General features: G+C 42.4%; 1 protein-coding gene across 5 annotated transcripts in view; it reads right to left on the reverse strand.

The window, feature by feature from the left end:
• LOC117754004 (partitioning defective 3 homolog) overlaps positions 1-12,319 on the reverse strand; it is a 342,820-nt gene that overhangs the window by 118,006 nt on the left and 212,495 nt on the right. For all 5 annotated transcript variants that reach the window (XM_034572613.1, XM_034572611.1, XM_034572615.1 and 2 more), the window contains exons 16-17: positions 12,052-12,238; positions 2,384-2,532 (exon numbers count right to left, since the gene is read on the reverse strand). In XM_034572613.1, coding sequence (XP_034428504.1) covers positions 2,384-2,532; positions 12,052-12,238 — 336 coding nt within the window. The remainder of the gene's footprint in view (positions 1-2,383; positions 2,533-12,051; positions 12,239-12,319) is intronic.

Here is a 12,319-nt window from a genome sequence, read left to right on the forward strand (position 1 = left end):
CCCAAATAAAACACTGCTTCCTGTGGCAAATAAAATCTGCAGTGTGGCAAGTTCAACTTTGGTGAACTTTAACCCACGATATTAGATTTGCATTTCTGTATTTGTGTCTGTTCCCTAACGCTGCAGTAAACAAATGCCAGTCTGAACAAAGCTGATTCAGACAGCGAGGGATTGTGATGTCACAAACCTAAGAAACCAAACTTGTGAACTAGCGGGTGCGGCTCAGGAACTGGAAAATGCTCCTCAACTGCAAGTAGCGCTGTGAGGGTCGGGATACTGGGGGGACCATATCAGCATATTCATAGTTCCCAATCACAAAATGAAAGAAGAAAGGTGTAGTTACATTTAAGTCATTTTAAGGCAATTAGGGGAGTTGTTTAAGACAAACCTTTTTAGTATTTAAATTTGAGGAACAAAGAAGAGTTTTAGGGGGTGTAAGTGGAGTAGCATTTTAACTTTACTGCAGCAGCCTGTGTTGTGTTTCTGGTTTGGATCCTCCTTGCCTGTGTTGCACCAGCAACCCAAACAGTTTGTGGTGAATGTAGTGACTGAAACATTTTTCTCCTCTGGGAACTCATGTCAGTTACTCAGAGTTATTATGTGAGGAACAAGTGAGTTATTTCCTTGCACCATCTGAACACTGTGATATTCTCAATGATGGATTATGATTTTTTTTATTGGGAGGGAATTCTGTCGGCAGGATATTTCACAATTCAATTGAGCCTCAACAGAAGTGAAAGGGAATGTGATTTTGAATTGCGTCTAACAACACACACACTAATCTGGAGATCTGAGATGTAATAGGGTAATAATAGAGATGTGTAAAACATCAATAACACTGGTCATCCCAGGAGCGAGGTATTGCCTCATGAGCAAATAAACGAGTCTCCTTTGTAAATTCAAACGCTGTTTTCTCGAACTAATCAAATTCAAAAATAAATGCTGAGGCCACTTTGGCTCGATTAAGAAGCTTTTTTGATTAAACTTGATGATAAAATGTGCATTTGCAGTAATGAAAACTATCATGGAGTGATCTCTGCTTCCTGCCCATTCTACTCACTTCCTGCCCTCAGTAATACCCAATTATATTTCAACACTAAGAACATAATGGTCTTTTTTTGGTCAACTAATTTCTCAGTGAAATCTATCCCATGACCAGTTATCCTCTTTCTCCAAAGAGCACTTTCCGGGAGAAGTTTGTTTTGGCTGGTTTCATTTAGAAGTAGAGAAGTTCTGGAGAAGCAAACAGAGGCTATAGCTAATGCAGGAAAGGTGGAACCCACAGAGTGCAGTGGCCCGGACCTACACGAGTCTGGCGGAGAGTCAAAGGTTTCTACAGGTCTCTGGGCACCTTGTGGAAGAGAGGTAGTTGTTATCTGTTATGATTAGCCAGTGATCCGAGAGAAGGCAGCGGCTGCTTCAGCCACAGTGGGAGAGGCTCAGACAGCATTTTCTTCCCAAGATACAGGCTGTTTTTGAATGTGTGTGTGTGTGTGTGTGTGTGCGTGTGTGTGTGCGTGTGTGTGTGCGCGCGCGCGCGTGTGTGTGTGTGTGTGTGTGTGTCTCGCCAGCCTTCCCATCCCCAAACAGTCACTAAAAAGGCTATTGTTATTTTTTCTTGTGTTTTCAACCATGCTCTGCTGGACAAAAGGCCATGGGATGTGGAAGCCAAACGAGGACAGGTGGACAGGTGATGGCTGGACTTGTCACACCAAAGGTAACAAAACCCGAGATATTGTGTTCACTCGTTGGTGTGGGACTGTTTGTATTGATGGTGTTTATTGTTGTAACAATTTCTTATGTTGGTCTTTTGTACGGGTCACTATTAGGATATCAATGAAGATTTTTACCCAGTTAAATAATGTATATTAAAAAAATATCATTAAAATAAACATTACAAGAATAAACTGATGTGCCTGCAGACACTTACTTTGCAGTAAGAGTTAGCACCCAAAATTTAAGGTGCATATATTTTCGGGAGATTAGATGCTAGGACTTTGTCGTAGCAATGTCGTAGAAAATTGATGATGGTTTTGTGATATAAAAAAAAGACCCAAACTTTGACGATAAGAAAAGGAATACCTCTCTCATCTCTGTATACTACTACTAATAATAAGAATCAGCCACCTAACTCGGCACACTGAGCTCTAGAAAACAGGAAACAGATAGCCCTGTCTATCCTTATGTCACAGATTCTGAATAGCAGCACCTTTAAAAGGTGGCATGCCCCAAACTATTGCTTCATTAGCCTTTAGCTAGTGGTTAAATAATAAAACCCTAACCCAAACTGGTGAGAAAGAAAATAAGAATGTTTGATTCAATTTTGAACAGACTCTTGAGTCATGTGTTAGATGTGTTTAGCATAGCGTAGCGTAGCATTTACCTAGATCCATGCTCTTCGACTTGCGGGTCTTCATGATCTCCAGCTGATTCGCATTTTCATACTGTTTGATGCGTTTTTCGGACATACTCTGCCGGCCAAAGCCCTCCCTCTGGAACGAAGCGTCAGCGTCTGCATCCACACTGAGCGAGCTGCCGTCCGTAGTGAAGAAAAGAGAGAGAGGGAGTGACAGACACAAAAATTAATATTATCACGTTTCCAAGAGTCAAACAAAAAGCATACCTTTTAATCCACTGATTATCCTAACAAAGAATATTTTATAATAAAGTAGGGGGTATCTATTAATATCAAAACACACACGCACGCACGCACGCACGCACGCACGCACACACACACACACACACACACACACACATTCTAGTATATTCAAGGACACCTGCATCTCTTGCAGGGGAGAGGAGGCCTGGCTAAGATGTGTGATATTCCAGTGAGGTGAGGGATCTCCGGGGTCATGGCCACTCAATAACCCCCCTCCTCCAATACGTCTGGAGCGATGGCAGGGCCCGGCCCACCAAAGCACACTCTCTATGAGATCCTCTATCTCTGTCTGGATCTTAATTGAAAATCCAAGGGGAGCGCGCGTAAAGGAGATTCAGAGGTGGGGGGGGGGGGGGGGGGGGGGGGGGGGGGGGGGGGGGGGGGGGGACACGGGTATCTGAATGCAGAGGAGTGCATTTACAATTAAGGTGCGAACATCTTGCCATTCGAGGGGAGACAGAGGGGAGGAGAGGCGGTGCGCTGCAGCGTCTAATAAATGTTAAACGCATGAGAGGACGCTGTCGCTGTTTCTTTTGTTCTGTTGACGATCATACATTATAATCATTAAAAGGATCATTGTGTTGTCACCTCGAGAGATCCTGAATTCCTGCTTCTTACAACAGAAGCTTCATCAAGTAATCTGATCTTCCATGATACTGTTTACAGCTTGACGATGTGAATATGCATGTAAATGTGGAGTAGAAGGGAGGGGATCCGTTTTTTTTTTCAGTGTATCCTTTCTGCTGGCACTTGTTTGCATGCAAACAATTCTTATTTGGGACGTCAACCCCATTTAACGAAAGAGCTGCTTCATGTGTCACCAAGGAGCTGGCGTCAACGTGTCACTTTGCTGTCGACCACACCTGACAATCCCAACTAGGATCAGACTGCCTCAAAGGATCAACTCCAGCTGACACAGGATGAGAGGGAGGTGGAGCAGGAAGAGGGGAATGACAGCACAGATGTATTATTCATTTATTCATCATCCCTCACTTTTCTCCTCTCATCATTCCAAGCCCACAAAAAACAGCCTGCCCTCTCTCTCCCTTTTTCTGTTTCCGCAAATGTCATCTGTCGGAGCGTGACTGAGACGATGCAGACGAGAAAGGACGTATTTTCAGCCTGAATTTAGATTTCCCTCGCTCTCGCCAAGATTATGTTCCTGGGGAAACTGAACACACATAGAACATAGAAAAAGTGAGAGGCCAGCAGGTGGGATCATGCCTAACCCTGTCACGCAGATACAGTTAGTTGGCGAAGGTGTGAGAGCAATTACAGTTGGGATGAATCAGAAACCAGCTTGTCTGAGCAGCAGTGGTGAGAAGTCTGTGGGCAGTAAGAGTGACATTTAGAGGGACGGCCCAGCAGAGGTGCAAATTCACTTGGTAGGACATCAGATTTGCCGGTTTACGTTAAGCAGCCATTTTGACATTGCCTCTGTTTTACTTTGGTTCACACAGAGAAACATCCAAACACCCAGGTTGGGATCCAAGGTAACCTGGGGGGGTCTGAACTAAGGTCGGAGTAAGCATGAATAACCATGTAGCCATGACTATAATATGCATGAGTAACTATGTGTATTTGAAGAGGTGGCAGTCACCCTCTACACCACTGCTTCCTACCCTGTACTTGTCCCTTTAGATATAAGCCAATTCTACCTTTCTTAGAATATAATTACTACTTACTAAATTTAAAGCTATTTAACACAAATGTGGACACATGTTGTGCTACTTACTCTACCAAAGCATTGAAAGGCTGGTATTAATCTTCTAATCTACTCAAAGCTGGCACACAGATTCACAGCTTGTACAGTCCGTTAATAGAAATCCAGCACTCAGTTGCAGACCCTGTATATTCATTCTCAACTGGCAATTAATTTTCCAATAGAAATGCTTGTTTTAATGACCCTGCTTTGAAACTCTCTGCTCTGATCCACATGTTCCTTAAATTCAAACACGCAGAAAGAAAATCCATCTTAAATAACCATGGATCTATGAAGTTGTCCCCCATGCTGGACTTAGATGACCACTGAATTGTTCACTCTGGTCATATACTTAATGAAAAATGTATTGGACGGATGGAAATGAGAAGTATCTTGACCATGTGACTGCCCAGACAAGTTAGATAATCTGCAGAGTGGCACAATTTCTTCCTCAGACCATCCATCTTTGTCCAAGCCTCTGGGGTATTTTTAATAGTGGGCCCAATCCATTTGGATAATACATTCTCTCATCTCTGCTTCTTTAAACAGTGTTTAAAAGCAATTTTCACCATTCCGAGCAGATGCGTTCCTCCGCGTTCCAATTCCTCCCATCATCTAAAATTAACTAGCCTGAGGATTGCTCACAGGCAAAGCCACAGCTTTAACTTGCATTTTACATCAACTTGTTCCTGTCTCCCTCGCAGGAAGCTAAATGTGTCAAACTGCACATCGGCCTTGTTGCTAAGTGGTGTGTGCTAAAAGCCGTCTGCGCTCACAATTTACCCTGGTGACTTGTGTTTTTCAAATTCCTTTTCTTCTTTTTTACTTGCTCTCCATGCTTCTTACCCTCATTTAAAAGTGACCCCGAAGAGGTAAGTCTCAAAGCATCTTAGAAAAGTGCAGCCCAGTTTGATCGACTAGCGGGGGGGCTCCGTGCATCCGTCTCAACGCTTCAGAGTGGGGCCAAGAGGTGCAGAGTAATGCTCGGTAAGGTGCTTCTGAATTGGTCCTTCTGAGGTTTGGAAAGGGGCAGTTCAGCATGAATGCATAGCTGGGCCACGGAGCTTGAGGGTGCCTTCAATCATTGCATAAAGCCCTGCATGAGAAGTTGGTGCAGAGCTCTGTATTGCTGGCAGGTGCACCAGCGCACACGAAGCAGTGGAACTATTTCATATGTTTTGGAGGGAAAAGAGGCGAATGGAGAGTTTTCTTTAACCCCTTTCAAAATGTGCGTAAACATGAAATTCATGTCAGATTTTTATTTCACTTGCTTAATTGCAGCCATAAAAGATTAAAGACTGTAAAATAAAATTGTTCCATCAGTGCCACACAGACGAGCAGCTGCACCTGCGATTTGCTCTAATTCCCTTTTAACTGTGATGAAGTTGAAGAGAGAGAGAGAGAGGGAGAGAACGAGATCAATTAAGACTGACTCCTGTGTCGACCCCTCATTCATTTCCTGCCTTGAGTTTCGCTGACGTCTTATCCAGACTCCTGGAAACAACTGCGAGCAACCAGGCAGTGAGATACTCTGTGTGGCAAGAGTGTGTGTGGAGGTTACTATGGCATCATTCATGCTGAGATTCACCTGCACCCTGTCACAGTGAGGCGATGTAGGGCAGACACACACGCGTAGTACACAACCTGAGAAGGTGCAGATAAACACGCTCAAGGTGAGCACAGAAACGAGCGCATGTATGACACGCTTGTAGCAAGGAAGCACCACTGAGACATAGTAAATATTCATAAAGCAGGCGATTAGCATTTAAGGAATGCCTGCAATTTCCGCGCGCGTGTGTGTGTGTACTACATTGTGTTAAAGTCACTGCAAACTTAAATGGACATTTGAGATTAGCCAAATGATGTGTGTGTGCATGCACTACATGCCTGTTTGCATTCATATGTACTTATGCTGATAGCTTGATGGGAAAAACACATGTTTAATAGAGCACTTGTGATTCTTAGTTACATTACTGATGATAGAGACTATTAGGGAGTCAACTGAAGTAGGCAATCTGCCTGCAGTGTTGGTTTGCAAGTTTGTTTGTTCGTGTCTATGTGGACCTTTTCCACTTTATATGTTAATTTGTGAAATTGTTTACCAGCCAATATGTATCTAAACACTCGTGAGACCAAGTCTGTCTGTGCAGCATGAACAATGTGTGTGTGCTTGTACTTCAATCTTGGATTCAGTTTTACAGAATGGGATTGAGGACATTTGTTGCTGGTCCTGGGGTTATTTGAGATGGTTAAAGGGCTAAGGGGTGTCCACATAAAGATGGAAGTGTGTGTGTGTGTGTGTGTGTGTGTGTGTGTGTGTGTGTGTGTGTGTGTGTGTGTGTTCGCCTGGAGTCCTGTTCCATCTCCGCTGGTTGACAGACTGTGTCATAGCTGCATGGGAAATTATTTTTCCACCTGTGACACCTCACAAAGACAGAGAAGGACTAGTTCTCTCTCTCTCTTTCTCACTGTCTCCCTCACTGTCCGTTTCACTTCTCTCTCACCTCAATGACAATTGGCACTTATCCTCTGTCAGCCTCGCTCAGATTGACAGTGCCCCCAGTGGTGCAAGTGGGGTAGTAACTTTTCTTTTTTAAGGAGGTTACTTTTCCTTTCCAAGCTCATTTGTTGTTCTCTGTCCATCACACCTACTAAAGTCAGAAATAGACATTAGATAGATGTTACAACATTTAACTCACTAGATGTTAGGATGTTGTGCAGTGTTGTGTTAAGTGTTTTTAGCATTTGTGTTGAAAAATCTTTGGGAATGGGGTATTGTGAGTTTATAAATTGCATGGTATTTTGTGATGATTATTTTTTTGTAAGTTCTTTTATATTAAAAGTCTAAAAATCATTACAATTCTGGGCTTACCCCCGTAATTTAATTCTAGGTAGATTTAAAAACCTTCAAAAAACCCAAAGGGCTTCCAACAGGGGGTCGGGCAATTAAACCAATCAAACAATCAATATATAATTGAGCAAGTTGCGCTGAATTAATTGTAATTTAAGTAGCATTTATCCAATTTTAACTGTACTTGTCTCCTTTCCTCCTGCACTTAGTAAAACATTGAGGTGGTCTGCGGGGCAGCTATGATAACAGTGGTTGGTATGGTAATAGTAGCCTGTGTGCCACGGGCGATCTGTTAGTAGTTAGTTCCCGACTCTCAGGGATGTTGTGTATCATTTCCTAAACCTCAGACTGATGAGCAAGCTGCGGACACCCCCTGGCTTATTTTCTGCACATCAGTGCCAACTGACTCACTGCACACTCTCACCCCCCATCCTCGTATAAGTGAGAAAACGGTGCGTTCATGACTTAGACAGACACAGACTGCTACGAGAAGGTGCGCTAACAGCAGAAACAAGCCCTTGCAGGTTTTTCCTTGTATGATCAATGATAGAGCCCAAGCCTTCTACACTGTACAGTGATTATGTGGGGGAAACTGTAAACCTCTCTGTATATAGCACTGTGTATAATTAAATAAGCAAACAGGGATCAGGCTAGCAGTGCTACCATGTATTATGTATTTATTATAAGTTATAGGACATTGTAGATAAACACTCCCAAGTGTTTTGGTCTTTAGAAGCCTGAGAACACAGAAAGCTGATGGGAGCATCTCTGCAGAACAGAACATATTTAAATGATAGTTTTGAGGATTAGAATCTCTGATTTCTGACGTCCCTATTTGAACTGTTTATATAAGACAAAGAGTTCATTATTTGCATACGAGGCGTAAGTAAAGCTTGAAATGGGCTTGGACCCAGGTTAGTGAGAACAAACACACCCTGCAACTGCACTTCATCAACATCTGGCACGAAAACCCGCTGAATCTCTGATGAACCTGCATGTGTTGCAGTGTAGGAGCTGTGCACTAAATTGTGTTTCGGACACTGCACATTGCATTACTGAGGGGAAAAAAGCCCTTTCATCTTCTTATTCATCCAAATCATTCTGCAAAGCCACTATATCTGCCAGTGTGTCTTATCTGTTTCATTGTAAATCATTTAGACACGGCCCTTCCTGTTTGGCTTGAGATTCAAACTTATGAGGGAGGAGGTAAGACACGGCAGAGAGAATTAATGTGACGGGTCAGGACCCACCGCTGCAATGAACTAAGTGCAGATATGCAAAGTAATAATTTACAGTCTTTATTTATCCAGTGGAACCTGACGTAAGACACATGCTGGTTTACATCACTACACTGGTCCACATTCACACAGCCTTTGACCCTACACACTGACACCCTGGACCTAAACCAGTATCATCTTTTACAGCTGCCTGACAAAGAGCCACAGCAGTGCAATCAATTCAAAGGCATCTCAAAAGTATCTCCGAAGGGTTGGAGGTAGAAACGGCCTCATATCAAAAAAACACTTTCAATAAGCTCCACAAAACCAACACCTTGCTGATAAAAAGTCTATAAGATTAATAATACTAATAAAACAGTCTGTAATACAGCAGCAGTAAATAAAAGCTTGGGTATCCTAACATTACCATTTTAACAGAGGTATAAAAGTATTTGTTTACATAATTTATAGTCCCTTTTTATATTCACTTGAGACCTGTAGAGCTGATATGGTGCAACTGTGGTTCATAACAAAGGAACAGCTTGTAGTGCCTACAAGAGAAGGCAGAACAGGCACATGCCTTCTCACAATAAAACTAAAAGGCAAAGGTATACAGATCACACACCCATTAGATATTGTCTAGGGATGTCAAGGAAAAAAGTAGGTCAAGTTATGTCTTGTGAGAAATGGGATCCATGCATTCAACAACCATTCTTCTTGGGGGCCTACACATTAACACAGCAACACACGGGCTGTGTCATTCGCTATAGAAACGTGCTGAGAAAAAGAGGAGAATCTCCTTAGCTGTTTAACAAACATGAACTCCGGAGAATGTACGTATTTGGCACCTAATTTTCATCCTGAGATATTTGCATTGTTTTTAGTTTTTAGTTTTGCGTCTGTTGTGTGTTAGATACATCATCAACACGCGCTTGCGATGAATCCTCCGAAGAAATAATCTCCTGCTGTATTCCCACACAGACCTACTTGGATATTCAGTTCGTTACATGAGATTATTTGGAGTTGCAGGTCTGAAAGCAGTTTTCTCGAGGAAGCATATTTAGAGATGTATATTTCTAACTTTGTATGATATTGAATGAGATGAAATCGGATGAGAAAAAAAGCAAAGGAAGATGAGTATATTAAAAAATACAAGCCCCTTAATAGATTTTTGTTGATTTTTGTTGAACTACATTAGTAGTTCTTTACCTTTATCATAACCACTACCAGATGCTGGAATGACCTTTTATTACCCCTACATTTATAGAGAGATGTAAGGCAAATGAAATTAATTTAAACAGCGAACTGGGCCGCTATTCAAAGCGTGAACAAAGTCACATACATCACTGGTGCCAAAGAAAATAAATAAATAAGGGAAGTAAAAGCGAAGAGAAAGGAAATCTAAGTTTTTTAAACTCCACTGGGTCAAAAAAGGACAAGAAGATAGAGAGAGCCTGAATAAGAATTATTTTACAAGCCAGCCGGCCATTTTTTTTTGTGTTTTGTGTATGCACTGTAGGTGTATAGCTGTGGCCTTGGCGAGGCGCCTCCCAGGAGGGAGTCTGTATAATACTGGAGGCCAGAGGTGAGACTTTCATAGCTCTGCACAATACATATTCAACACGTACAGGGCCCTGGCTGCACTGTTGCAAGAGCTTAATTAAAAAGTAACAGTTCCAATACATTGGAGGCTGGCTGACCCACATCCCCTGCTGGCTCGGTATACTTGTTAATGCTAGTGTGTGTGTGTGTGTGTGTGTGTGTGTGTGTGTGTGTGTGTGTGTGTGTGTGTGTGTGTGTGTGTGTGTGTGTGTGTGTGTGTGTGTGTGGAGGGATGTTTGGGGGAACTTGAAAAGGAAAATGAGAAACAGTATAACGGTATAATTTAGTCCGAATGTGGATACACACCACTTGATGTGTTTAAGCAACTGTTAGAATTGGTGATCTTTTGATATTATGTGTGTGTTTTTGTGTGTGTGACTTTGAGGCCATGAAATATTTACATAACCCAAGGCGGAGGTATGTAGCACACTTCGGCTTGCTGTGGCACAAGGTATGCATGCATATGTGTATGTGTGTGTGTGTGTGTGTGTGTGTGTGTGTGTGTGTGTGTGTGTGTGTGTGTGTGTGTGTGTGTGTGTGTGTGAGGAGGCCTGAGTGTGGTTCAGCCATATGCTGTAAACCTAATCCACTATGACAAACCTCTGACATCATATGAACAATGAGCAAATCTACTCATTCATAATAAATAAGAGAGAGAGAGAGAGAGAGAGAGAGAGAGAGAGAGAGAGAGAGAGAGAGAGTGTCTCCAGGGAAAAAGAAATAAAAATACTAGAAAGAAATAAATAAAGAATCTAAGCATCTCGTGGCACCCGTCATTCCACCTTGAAAACACAACACAACCAAAACGTCAGGTCGTGGTTGTGTTGCTGCGTGACTCACCCAGCCAATCACAAGAGAGGATGGCAACCTTCATATAAAAAGATATGACTCATTCTGAATAGAATCAAAAAATGAGAGCTAGAAACCAGTAGGTGAAAAAGCAGTCATTCAGATGAGAAAAAGAGGACATGATTGGATGTCTTGCCCTGTGATTTCCTGTACCTGAACACTGCAATTATACAGGAAATGCCACATGTAATTTTAGAGTGGGTGATTGTACCTGAGAGTGTGGCCAGCTATAACTTCCTGTCTTAAAGGCAGCCTTTCACTGACAGAAATACAGAGTTTTTGAAAATCACATTTTTAAACATAAGCAGAAAATGGCTATGTGCTGATTGCACAGTGCTAAAATTTTAAACCCTCCTCCTGCAAACTGTCGGGGTTCCTCTGCTTAAACGGGTCCCTAAAGAGACTCTTCGTTTCCCGACAGGGTTGATGAGCGCTGGCTCCACATTTTATTATGAGGTACAGATATAGACTGAGTGGGGCACTGAAATCCCATAGGTGGTTGGGGTCTGGGAGTTGAAAGTCGAGTCCCAGAGAGTTTTTTTACTCATAGTCTGACTGCTGCTGCTAAGTCATCCATTATTTAACACACACACACGTTTGTACATCTATCTTAGTGAGGACACTCATTGGCATAATGCATACCCTAGCCCCTTACCCTAACCTTAACCATCAAAACTAAATGCCTAACCTAAACCTAATTCTAACCTCACTCTGTAGGTTGTAACTCAAAATGGTCCTCACAAAGACATCTCTACAAGTACAAACACACACACACACACACACACACACACACACACACACACACACACACACAGTGTTACACAACTGCGATAGATGTGTACCCACATCTTGTGATTCCAAATACAGCCCTAAAGCAACATTTCTTAACTTTCTCATAAAAAACCTAGTGTGTGATGTAAAAATAATATTTGCTGGTTTGTAGTCAGGTAGTCTGGTTTGTACTTTCCTACTAAGAAAGGCTGTCACTCGTAAATCTGGGAAATAACTTGGAATAACTGAAAATGTATTATACTTAATGTTTCTCATTTCTGGAGAATATTGAATCAAGAGATGTTTTTTTAGTTTTCTGGATTAGAACGAGAAACACAGTGACAGTCCTGAAAGTCAAACCTCATATACAAACGTGTCATAAATAATTCAGCCCGCTCACCATTCATTCTGACTGGGCAGCTCGTGGATCCAGGACACCGGGTTCTCTCCCACAAAGCCCATATCATCGTGGGAGCTGGAGGATGATTGGTCGGAGAGGTGGGCCGGCAGTAGGGGCGGCCTATCGTCTTCGATCATCACTATGTCGTCCTGTGGCATGTTCACAGTGGGAGAGAGCTGGTAGTTACCTGAGAGAGAGAGAGGGGGGAAGAGAGCGATTCAAGATATGCTACAGATGATTGATTAAGTTTCTTTATCAGACAACATGG

Source organism: Hippoglossus hippoglossus, chromosome 20 (genome assembly GCF_009819705.1).
Source record: "Hippoglossus hippoglossus isolate fHipHip1 chromosome 20, fHipHip1.pri, whole genome shotgun sequence".
NCBI lineage: Eukaryota > Metazoa > Chordata > Actinopteri > Pleuronectiformes > Pleuronectidae > Hippoglossus > Hippoglossus hippoglossus.